We start from the raw sequence: 13,146 nt of genomic DNA, 5'->3' as shown, positions 1-13,146 counted from the left end.
TTGTAACTCATGAAAATTTTAAGTTTATGTTGTATTATATGATCACTTGCTCACTTACACATTACTGGGAAGATTACCTTTATCACACCTTGTTTCTTCAGCATTTCATAAGCTTCACGTATTTTTGTCTCATGGGGAAACTCTTTTGTCCACATATACATTAGCTGCAGCACTCTCTTCTTCACTACAGGAGATGTGTGAGCCCCAAGATACTTTGGGGATACTAATTTAATCATTTCATTCAGGAACCTGAACTTCCCAACTTCCGCTTGAAATGTTGGTCCACTATGCCTCATACACGTATCTACAACCTGGAACACATTTAAAGACTCTTATTGTATTGCAGCACACAAGTCTTTTCCACTATTATCATGCACAAAAAACCCTACATGTACAGAGGACAACAGGTGTTTTTTTTTTAATTTACAAAGCCGTTTTCATTTATTTCATTCTTCTTAAAATAAAAATGTATGTTTCAGATGCTGCAAAAACAATATTTCATTGACATCAACTAACACTGCGCCTTAAAAATAGTGTTTACTCTAAAGTACAAAAGTATCCTGGAAATGGAAGCAGTTCATTTAAGGTTTTAATAAATGTGCAACAATGTGATGTATCATTATGCAGGCACTTTAATGATACAGGTTAAATAGGAAGTGGTTTGAATCATGGTTGCATAGGACAGTGGTGAAGACTGGACCTGAACTACAATGTTTTATGACACTGCCAAAGCAGCAAAAAACTGTATTGTAGCCGTTGCCAAATGCTTCGTGCACTCCAATCTAGTTTGTGCTGTGTAATGTTCATTGTTTTCTTTTACAGTGAAATGAGTGAAGAGAGTAATCCTGGTTCATGATGGGGTTTGAATATGACCTTCGCAATACCAAACCTGATCAGTGATCCCTGTGACTGTTATATGTCAGTTCAGCCTTCACAGAAGTACAAAACACAGACATAGGCTGCCAGCCCCGTGAGAGGGAGGTGAGACTGGTCCCCCCTTCCGCTCCTCTTCCCTCAGGTGGTCTAAATATTCAATTGTTTACATTTGCAGTGGACAGATATGTTAGAGTGGCTGCAACCTATCTGCATATGTATACATTGCATACAAAACCTCTTTTTAACGATTTTCTCTAAACATTTAATGACCGAACTTGGAACATCTAGGCCAATATGATTGGCATTCAATAGTCAAGGAGATGAACCTCAATCTTTCAGAAAAAGTGAGAGGCAGCTTTTTTAAAAGCTGAACATGCGGTATGAAAAGGAGAAAAGAAGATCAAATGTGATACCATAAATTATGTAGAACAAATTATCACTCTGAATTCCAGGTTATGAGATGCAAGTGGTCTCCAGAATGTATATGAGATGTAAATCAAACTGTAGGTAGGAATGGAAGCTAAATAAAACAAAAAAAGCACTTTTTTAAATAAATAGAAAACAAAACATATAAAGTTCCTTAGTAAGACAGAAACAGAAGTAAATAACAGAGGAACATTATCAGTGGTCGAAAAGGGAAGAAAGAATTGAACGTGCTAAAAATTGAAAGTGCGAATTGAAAATGCTAAGAATTGAAAGTGCTAAGAATTGAAAGTGCTTGATGAGAAGGAAACAGAGCACAGGAACTCTGTTAACTGTCATGTAGGCCTACAGCAAATTAAAGAGAGAGTTTCTGAATGTTGGTGATACAAATTAAAGTTACTAATGGAGCATTAAGATATCTATTTCAGACAGTTTAGAACAAAAGAGTTTTATATGCTAGCAATCTGTGATGGAGTTTCATAATTGTTATGACAGCCAACTCGAGTACACATTGCACATAAGCAATTAAATGAAATCAGTACTTTAACAAACAGTTCTTCCATTACTTATATAGATACTATTGCTGCAGAAGCACTGTGTTAGGCAATACCAGTTTATTTCATGGGGCAAGGGCTTTTTTAATGGTTATAAATCTCATCATACAAAGCACAATGCCAGGATTTTCGTCCCAGAGCCCCAATATTATGACAAATTACAGTAGCGAATAATAAGCTAGCTACTTTAGTATGGCATACTGAATGTTTCCAACCAGCTGACCGATGCCTGGTAGCAACCTGATAAGGCCTTTTGCACCAAAATATATGACTTTTTTTGAAAACTAGACAGAGATGAATGGTCCACATGGAAATTACTTTTTCTTTCAGTACTGTGGTTGTGAATTCCACAGTTCATACTACTGTCATTCTTACTATCCAGCAGTAATACAAATATAGAAAAACTGCACTGGAAAGTGGAACAGAACTGAGGCTTCTGAAGACAGCTCATTATCAGATTTATATAATATTCTTACTATACACTTCTGTAGAAAAAATACTTTTTGAACTTACTGCTTTGCTCCAGAAGGTGATGCCATAGGACAGCATCTACTGCAAATATGTAAAGTATGCTAACAATCTTATCCACAGATCAATGCAATGAGGTAAATTTTTAAATGGAAAGAAGGTGGAAATGGGCCTACTCAGTTTGTTATCTTCCAAAGTACCTAGGAATTTTACACATATGTGCCACTCACTGTGTGCCCATTGACCTCTATTTCTGATACCTTAAAGTCATTTTTATTTGTTAGGAATGGCATAATATGAGGCTTTGTAAGATAAAAAGTTAAGCTGTTTACAATGAACAAGCTGTAAACCAGCTGCATCTTTCTCCTGGCTGAGGCCCATGCAAATGCATTTTGTTACTTTATCCACATACTTGTATCACCTGCAAATGTAACAGTATTTGAAAAGACCTTCAAAATCTTTGGCAAATCAAGTACTGTCTCCAGTTAACAGTTGGTCAGGTAAGATGTTCAAAATGTCTACTGTTGGCAGCTAGACACACAGTGGAATGGCAAGTGGTCACCACAGCTACATGCTGTTGTAATCTCTTGGCAGAGGTCCTCCAATGGGTGTGGCTTAAGTCAACTGGTTTGATATGTTACAGTCCCTCACAAGTAAAAGTTCATAGCGGTTAGATCTGTGGAACAAGGGGGAGGGGGGGGAATCACTCAATGGGCCCCGTTCTTCCAGTCCATTGTCCCTGCAGACTGTCATGATTCAGGAATGCTCACAGGTAGTAGTGTAGTGGTGCCCCATCTTGTTGGTACAAGAGCTCATCACAGCTCCATAACATGCACATACACCTGATAAAATTAATTTACGTAATATATATGGACTCCGTACACAATCAGAGGCCTTGTCAAGTTCACAGAAAAAGCTAACAGTTGCCTAGTTCTACAAACTAGTGCACGATATTGCATATTACTTTGACCGCAGAGAATTCTCTGTGCAGGCCAAACCAAGCAGTGGCCAGAACGTTATTCCCAGAAAAGTGGTTCAATATTGCCATAACCTACATTCTCAAAAAACTTAGGAAGATGGAATATAGGTCTACAAATAGAGGTCATTGTTATCTTCACTTCTATAAATAGGTGTTACTATTGTATAGTTCAATCATTCAGGAACTACAACTTTGCTCATCAACTGATTTCAAAAGTAACTCAAGGGTGCACAACCAAGTCAGCACAAGATTTCAGTACTCTGCTTAATACGCCATCATGTACGGAAGAGTTACTGTTTTTTAAATTTTTGTTAATCTTACTCTCATAGCTGAGCTGGTGAAAGTGATGTCTGTTGCTAAATGTTCTATGTTCTGCAGTATTAAATTATTGAGTTAGCTGGTTTTTGGCTTATAACGCCATCATCACACTTTAGCTGACTTTCGTCACCCAAGAAGTTACTGTGTTTGTAAACGACATTAGGAAAGATGTTACTCATATAGATTGAGGCACAAACACACAATAAATCTCTTTTTTCACAGTGCGGTCATAATGCAGTTTAAAAGGCAAAACATTGTAAAATAAATAAATATAATATAAAGGGAGTAAACAGGAAAAATAGACACTATACTTTAAACTCATGCCTATATAACATTTTATATTAAATAAACAAACCAAATAAATAAAGTAAAGTTAGTACTTGACAGGACTACTTCAAGAGGTGTTACACATGGAAAGTAATACAGAAACCAATTAAAAGAAAGAATTAACAATTGTAACAACTCAATACATGAAGTACACAGGCAATCACAATAAAATAAAAAGAAATGATTACAGACGGAAAATGGAGGAATAGCAAGGAACAGCCAGTGTGGAAAGTAATGGAAAACAGAGGATTACGAGAAGTTTGGAAGAGGGGAAGTCGTTTAAGATTAAATAAGGACTGTGGGCTAGATGCTCACTGATTTCCTAGGCTTCCAACAGACTGAGTTTCCAGCCTTTGTATGCTAAATGAAGGACATGGGACCATGGCTGGTAGTTGTGGCCTTCACTCAGTACATACTCAGCACATGTGGTCATAATTCTGCAACCTCCAGCTGCATTTGTGTGGAAATCTGCATGTTTGTGTGTTAGTGGGAGTTGTGAACAAGAAGATATTACTGTGCCTGTAGATTGGCAACAAATCCATAAACTTCCTAGATTTCATCACTGACATTAGTACACAGACACATTGTTTCAAAATTTATAGGATAACTTAGGGTGTCCATTCGTCCTGTTTTTCCCGGGACAGTCCCGTTTTTTACCAAAAAGTCCCGCTGTCCCGAAAGTTTTTTTGGGGATGCTCAAATGTCCCGTTTTTTTATGATTCCGCTTGGCTAGAGTATTTTACACTACTGGTTGTTTGACTTGCTATTAACTGCGCAATTATTTACGCTAGGAAGCGTGTGATGACTTTCAGCATACCCCAAACATTTACTGAACTGTCAAAAATCACAAGTAATTTTAAGCGCACTATAGGTTACGAATAGCAACAAAGATTCTTCTCTTCTAAATCGATCCACTGAATCCGTCCTTTCAGTCCAGAGATACTCTATACCACTGATACTTGCTCTCTGGCTTTCGTCACCACACTGTTAATGTTTTGCACTGTGCAATCACTGTTTCATTACGCCAAAACGAAAGTGTAATTTTAACAGCAATATAAAATACCAGTTTCCTTTTATCACAGGTAGTGGAGAAACTATAGAATGTACGTTGTGCAGATCAAAATTTACTATTGGTCATGGTGGAAAGTCCGACACTGTGAATCACATCCCATGAGTTATCAAATGAAAAGAGCAAATAAATGCGTGAGTGACTACTACGTAAACTTAAAATCAGTAACAGAAATTGATAGGCAGTTGGCATCACAAGAAGCTACGTTTGCATACCACAGTGCAATGCATAACCATAGCTTTAAGTCAATGGACTGTACTACAGCAGTTGTTAAAAAACTTTTCAATCCTAAATTCACATGTGGACACACAAAATGTAATGCAATCATTTCAAATGTTATTGCACCATATGCAGCTCAGCAGGTATTAAATGAACTGAAAAGTGCTCGAGTCATTTCTGTAATGAATGATACACCGAATCATCTGGATTTGAAGTTGGTTCCTCTCCTTATCAACTATTTTAACCCTGAAAATGGCATCACGGTGAAAGTGCTCAAATTCGTTAATTTAGCTGGAGAAACTTTAGATTTACTTCAGAATTATGTGCTGGAGGTTTTAAAGAAATATGATCTTGAGGAAAAGGTGATTGCAGTTTTACAAACTGGCTCAGATTGCCTACCCATCGACTGCCAATTGATTGCAAACAAAATCTGCCAGCATTTCCACATATACAAGGTGTTACAAAAAGATACGGCCAAACTTTCAGGAAACATTCCTCACACACAAATAAAGAAAAGATGTTATGTGGACACGTGTTCGGAAATGCTTAATTCCCATGTTAGAGCTCATTTTAGTTTCGTCAGTATGTACTGTACTTCCTCGATTCACGCCAGTTTGCCCAATTGAAGGAAGGTAATGGTGACTTCGGTGCTCGGGTTGACATGCGACTCATTGCTCTACAGTACTAGCATCAAGGACATCAGTACGTAGCATCAACAGGTTAGTGTTCATCACGAACGTGGTTTTGCAGTCACTGTAATGTCTACAAATGCGGAGTTGGCAGATGCCCATTTGATGTATGGATTAGCACGGGGCAACAGCCGTGGCGCGGTACGTTTGTATCGAGACAGATTTCCAGAACGAAGGTGTCCCGACAGGAAGACGTTCGAAGCAATTGATCGGCGTCTTAGGGAGCATGGAACATTCCAGCCTATGACTTGCAACTGGGGAAGACCTAGAACGACGAGGACACCTGCAATGAACGAGGCAATTCTTCGTGCAGTTGACAATAACCCTAATGTCAGCGTCAGAGGAGTTGCTGCTGTACAAGGTAACGTTGACCATGTCACTGTATGGAGAGTGCTACGGGAGAACCAGTTGCGTGTGCAGGCACTATCAGCAGCTGATTGGCTCCACGTGTACACTTCTGCGAATGGTTCATCCAACAATGTGTCAATCCTCATTTCAGTGCAAATGTTCTCTTTACGGATGAGGCTTCATTCCAACGTGATCAAATTGTAAATTTTCACAATCAACATGTGTGGGCTGACAAGAATCCGCATGCAATTGTGCAATCACATCATCAACACAGATTTTCTGTGAACATTTGGGCAGGCATTGTTGGTGATGTCTTGATTGGGCCCCATGTTCTTCCACCTACGCTCAATGGAGCACATTATCATGATTTCATACGGGATACTCTACCTGTGCTGCTAGAACATGTGCCTTTACAAGTACGACACAACATGTGGTTCATGCACGATGGAGCTCCTGCACATTTCAGTCGAAGTGTTCATACGCTTCTCAACAACAGATTCGGTGACCGATGGATTAGTAGAGGCGGACAAATTCCATGGCCTCCACGCTCTCCTGACCTCAACCCTCTCGACTTTCATTTATGGGGGCATTTGAAAGCTGTTGTCTACGCAACCCCGGTACCAAATGCAGAGACTCTTCGTGCTCGTATTGTGGACGGCTGTGACATAATACGCCATTCTCCAGGGCTGCATCAGCGCATCAGGGATTCCATGCGACAGAGGGTGGATGCATGTATCCTCGCTAACGGAGGACATTTTGAACATTTCCCATAACAAAGTGTTTGAAGTCACGCTGGTACGTTCTGTTGCTGTGTGTTTCCATTCCATGATTAATGTGATTTGAAAAGAAGTAATAAAATGAGCTCTAACATGGAAAGTAAGCGTTTCCGGACACATGTCCACATAACATATTTTCTTTCTTTGGGTGTGAGGAATGTTTCCTGAAAGTTTGGCCGTACCTTTTTGTAACACCCTGTATACAGTAAGGGTTGAATATCTGAAGTCATTCTGTAAGTTTACTGAAACTGAATTCAAAACTGTACTTGGGCACAGCAAGACAAGGTGGCTATCTCTGCTACCAGCATTGGAAAGAATTGTAGAGATATTTCCTGCTTTGAAATCATATTTCATTTCCCTTGATAAGGGTACTGTTATCCTTAAACAATTCTTTGATAACCCTGTGTCCATTGTTCTTCTACATTTTCTAGTTAGCCAGCTAAAACCTTTCTCCACAACAATTAAATGTATTGAGAAACAAGAAATCACAATAGTGGAAGTTTGTCAAGAAATAAACAAATTATTGGGCAAATTACAATGTAGAAAATCTGAAAGAATTCTCACATCCTTTGTAGATGAGACTCTAAGAAAGCTGGAAGAAGAGGGTGAAATTATTGTAGAATAATTTCATATTTATGCTGACATCTTCAATGACTCTTGCATTGAGTATATTAAAGAATGGTGTTTACCATTTCTCACAACTTTTAAAGCATTTGACTGGGTTAATACTGAAAAGGAGCAGCTACAGTGGAAGGATATTCAGGACTGTTGTGTTTTTGTTAAAAGTATTGTACCAAATTTTCCTGTTGATGAAGACTAACTGTTCGATGAATTTTCATGTGCACAGAACTTCATAAAAAATGAAGAAGGAGACAAAGAAAGTGTTAGTGCAATGTGGTGTAAAATATTTGCTTATTTCAAAAGTAAAAACATTATTCATTTGGTGGAGTTTTGTCTGGCAATTCCTGGGTTAGACGCTGCTGTGGAACGTGTGTTTCCGTTAGTGAACTCCTTGTGGTCAGATGAAAAAAACAGAATGAAAGTTGAAACAGTGAGGGCCTTGCTCATTGTCAAAACACACTTTAATGGTGTATCGTGTACTGACTTTTATGATACAATTTCAAACGAAAATGCATTCTTGATAAAGTACATCAAAGTGAAAAGTACGGTGATAGTGTGGCAGAATAATTGTAAAAAGTGATTTCGGATCATTTGAGTGCACGTTGTAAAGGCACACTTGTATGTGTATTAAATTTAGTCAATACAATATTTATGTCCCGTTTTTTTTTCTTCATTGTCCCAGGTTTTTTCTCTAATTTATTTTAAATGTCCCCTTTTTCAATGAAAATGAAATGGACACCCTAGGATAACTACAACTGCAGACATAGTAATACTTTCTAACTCACAACACCTAGTAACATACAAACATGCAGCTTTCCACTCAATGGTACACTGTCCCATATATGTTCCCATGTCCAAAGATTTCACAGCAGAATTAGAAAAAAAGGAAAATTATTGACACAACCAATGGCTACAGTCCTGTTCTCATTGACAACATCTTGCAAAAGAAATAAAAATTGAAAATTATACACTTCCTCTTCACTCCATCTGCTGCCTCCTCCACTGTCTGCAAGAAGCGGTATACAATACCATACCTAGGATAGGTATCACAGACTATAGCAGAAACAATGACATCCTTCAGCTACAGAATTTCCTACTATATGAAGAACTTCACAGCCCAATTTTTTTTTCCTTTCTTCAATAACAAAGATAAGAACTAATTACTAACTAACCATAGGGTACTCAAAATAACTTTTCCTGATTGTGATAAGTTTTATCTAGTGTAGCAACTAGGCTGGCTGAGGAGGTTGCAGAATTAGGACTCCACAATTGCTTAGCATGTACTGCGTGAGGGCCACAACTACCAGCCCCCTTCACTTAGCATACAGAGGCCGAAAACTAAATCTGTTGGATGCCATGATTATCAACAAACATCTAGCCCACAGTCCTGATATAATCATAAATGACCAAACACAGCTTAATACTTCCCTTCTTCTCCACATAATCCTCTCAGTTGCATGGCTAATGTTTACAATTTAAAACCATCTGTCTTGCAACTGCAGAGACTATCTTACCGAGTTTATTAATTCTGCACCTAATAACACGCCAAATTATCTTTGCTTTGTTCTTGGAGTTTTGATTTTCTGTTCATTCTGCTTCATTACACAATGTAGAATGCTGCAGATTTTTTGTTTGTAGTGTAGCGTAGCTAAGTCTTGATTAAAGCTAGTCCAAAGTTCACTTCAGATCCCATAACCCCCCCTCCCCCCCCCCTCTCCCCCCCCCCCCCCCCCACACACACACACCACTGTATATGCCCCTGACTTGACATAAAGGAGAGCTGGATTCGGAGTATTTGACAAATATTTTAAGATGGAATTAAATTTCTCATCTACCATGTGTCCTCAGTAAACTACTTCATATTGTTTTTCCAGTAAATTGTCACCGAATAATGTGAGGAGTCAACATTTATGTTTCTACAAAATTACTTTTTTCCCTTCTTAATCAAATCTGATTGATAGGGATGATTTTTTGCTGCCACACAAATGATTACTTCGCATTATGTGGACAAAACAAGAGGTACACAACAAATACCATGAGAGGCTGCCACCACATAGGCACAACCACTGCCTGGCACTTCTCAGTTCCGAGCAGCAGCCTCCTGAATGTGCTCACGATCAGCAATCTGGACATCTTTCTGCTTCTGCACTACACCCTTCAGTTTGTTGTACTCGTCCACTGACACGGAAATCCTTCTGTCAAACACACACACACACACACACACACACACACACACAATATATATATAGCCCAGAAGGGGGGGCACGTCCCAAGGCATGCAGACATCCGCAAAATTACACACGACCTAGTTGCTGTGTTAAGAAATTAAATGATATTTCGATTTTCAGTAATACGATTAAAAATAGTTACGCACTATCTATAGTCAGCAAGCCCAACAACAGATTTAAACTATCTATTTATCCATAGTACTACCCGGTTTTAGTGAAGACCAAGTGTTGGCCTTGCTTGAGCTCAGTTGTTTTGTTAATAAGTTCAGTTCTTACTTGCAGTTGAATTTAATGTAAGTGCTACCACTTATTGTTTTTGTGTTGTGTGCTGTTGTGTTAGTTTCTATCTATGGGTAAGTCTGTGACAAGAAAGAGGAAGAAAACTGGTTTTGATCTGTCTGCTAGAGTTATGGTAAGTTAAAAATATGTACTACTGTAACAGTGTAATTACCTGCTATAGCACTTTAATTTTAGCACTGGATTCATTATCTGGAGGCTGGAAGAACTTTGGGGTAGTAATATTTTAGTATTTCACATGGCAGTGGGGCGGTCAATATCATTTCAAACAACACTAAATTCAATTCAGTGCATATAACACACATGAATTTGCCTATGCAGTCTAAAAATTGCATTGATCAATAAAAGTACTGCCCAAATGGCTATGGTTACATTTCCTTTATAAAAATTTGCTGATTATTTTATCATTGCTAGCCAAAATGGCAAAATATCATCCAGTCTGGTCACCTGGGACAAACTCATTTAAGAAAACTAGTTCCAATACGGAAAGGAAAGATGGGGAGGGGTTTGTGGAGAGTGGAATAGATACGTGCTGACAGCAAATTCCATAGTTTGTTAGTTTCTAAAAGATTTTTTCATCTGGCTTCTTGACTTCATCACAGCTGACTGTGCCCTGCAACACCTTTTCATCCAAAATCTATTTATGCTCTTGTAATACTATAATAACTGAAGCCAGTTATTCCATGCACAATTAAATCCTAAAATATGCATGCACGCATGCATAATCAAAATGACTAAAATATGCACAATTAATGGGAAAATATCTTTTGTTGTGGTGCATTTTATTTTATTTTAAAACAAAGTGTACAACAACCATGCTTTTCAAATTTTCCACCAGCTTCAGGTGGCTCTGCATGTCGAGGGGCTGAGGTAGCAATCCCTGGATCGGGAGCAGTGATGGTTTGAATCCATCTGCTGGTAACCTTGAAAATGGTTTTCTGTGAGGGTTCCACTTCCAATTTAGGCAAAGGTCGGGTTTGGTTGCTTACTGTAGGCCACAGCCAAACCTTTCCAAATACCTTTCTTTCCTGAAAGATTTCAATTTCCTTAAAGATGCAGCTCCTCTGATTAAATAAAAAAGAGCTGCATCAAATGTGAGCCATTCACCTCTTCGGGAACTCCCAGCACTAGAAGCCGTATGATAAATAGATAAATAAATAAATAAACAATCATACAAATTCTCATGATTTAGGCTCAAGAATTTATTTACTGGGAGATTCTTCAATGCAGGAAATGATCTTTCTTACAACGCAAGAAGTGGCAGATGCATACTTAAATGAGGAAATTTGGGAATGTGTATGGCTGAATAATTCTCCAGATCCTTCGCATTTTCACCGCCAAAAATTGTTCTAGCTTCTCTGTCAAACATAGATCTCTTTGACAAACTGCCTGTTGGCGTCTGCCTCTAGTTCTTTGGTTGACGTTTGTTTGATGATTTTTCTGATGTTTCACCAGCATGTGTGGCTGCCATTGTCAAAGCTTCACCCTCCTTTACTGGTGATGGACTGAAGTCGAGCTTGTAGCCACAGATTATATGTACCTGGAGTGCAAACATCAAGGGCCTTTCTGGTACGGCTCTCTTCTTGCAACCTGCAACAGTCATTCGCTGCAGCACAGGAATCCAAGATCCGTTCACTTTGTTGACTTCTTCTTTCTTGTTGAATCTATTCTCACGTTGTGCATTTCTAAAGCTTCTCTGAACAAGCAGATGCAACAGCTCTTCTCTACAGCTAGAAACTCTGTCTCGGCGAATTTTACTATGTGATAGGCTTCACATAGCGCGTGCTCCGCCACGTCTGAATTCTCCACCAGCCCTAACCAGCAATGCCGCTTATATTCTGTATTCCAGTTGTTGATTGATCATCCAGTCATTCCCACATAAACTTTTCCGCATGTGCATGGTATGTGGTATGTGGCGTATTCCCAATATTGTAAGTGGGTCCCTTTTCTCCTTTGCCAATCTCAGGCACTCTGCTTTTCTTTGTTAGTTTATAAATGGTCTTTACACCATTTTTAGCACACTACACAACCAATTCTGTCTGACTCTAGGAATATATGGCAGAAAGGCCTATCCAACATTTCTTTTTCCGATGTGTCAATTCACTGAGTGTTTGACACTGTTACACTTCTTTTTAACTGGTGGAGAACCCATTGCTCCTCAGAGCACTTTCCAGGTGTTGCATCTCACATCTGAGGTGCTGCAGCTCACATATTCATCTTGCTCTAAGAACGTATTAATCATGCCTCTTTTCTGGCTCATGTGGTGATTTGACAGTTGGTGTATGTGTCAGTCCTTGTGTGTCGGATTTCGACACACGCATTGTGTCCCAGGTTTTCACCATCCCTTGTAAACAGCACATCTAGAAAGGGTAGCTGTTTGTCTTTTTCTACTTACATGACAAATTTTATGTTGGCATAGAGGCTATTCAAGTATCTCAGGAGGTCACCGAGCTGTTACTGTGGCTCCACACAACGAAGGTATCATCAACATATCTGTACCAAACCTCAGATACATAAGGTGCCAAGTCCAGTGTCTGTGCTTCGAAACGTTCTATGAAGGAGTTGGTCACCACTAGACTAGGAGGACTGCCCATTGCAACATATTCCAGCTGCTCATAGAAGTTGCCATTCCATGTGAAATACTTAGTGGTGAGACATGCATGAAAGAGTGTGGTGACGTCTTGCAGGCAAATGGAACCAATATTCTCCAGAGTGTCACTAAGTGGTACTCTGGTAAACAAAGCAACAACATCAAAGCGAACCAGAAATGTTGTTTGGTCCTAGTTTTAGTTTCTTCAGCTCTCAAAGAAATGTCTTGAGTCCTTTATCTATATTGTGCAAACACAGCATAAAGCCTATTTATAATCCAACAAAGTAGATTAAAGAGTGTCAGATTGGCAAAGGAGAAAAGAGACTAACTTGTAATGTCGGGAATATACCACATACCATGCACA

General features: G+C 38.9%; 1 protein-coding gene across 4 annotated transcripts in view; it reads right to left on the bottom strand.

Moving 5' to 3' along the window:
* Window positions 1–13,146, bottom strand: part of LOC124551243 (ADP-ribosylation factor-binding protein GGA2) — a 129,789-nt gene that overhangs the window by 91,969 nt on the left and 24,674 nt on the right. For all 4 annotated transcript variants that reach the window (XM_047126248.1, XM_047126256.1, XM_047126264.1 and 1 more), the window contains exon 3: window positions 78–311. In XM_047126248.1, coding sequence (XP_046982204.1) covers window positions 78–311 — 234 coding nt within the window. The remainder of the gene's footprint in view (window positions 1–77; window positions 312–13,146) is intronic.

The sequence above is a fragment of the Schistocerca americana genome, chromosome 1, assembly GCF_021461395.2.
Source record: "Schistocerca americana isolate TAMUIC-IGC-003095 chromosome 1, iqSchAmer2.1, whole genome shotgun sequence".
Classification (NCBI taxonomy): Eukaryota; Metazoa; Arthropoda; class Insecta; order Orthoptera; family Acrididae; genus Schistocerca; species Schistocerca americana.
This window is presented reverse-complemented; position numbering and strand designations above follow the sequence as displayed.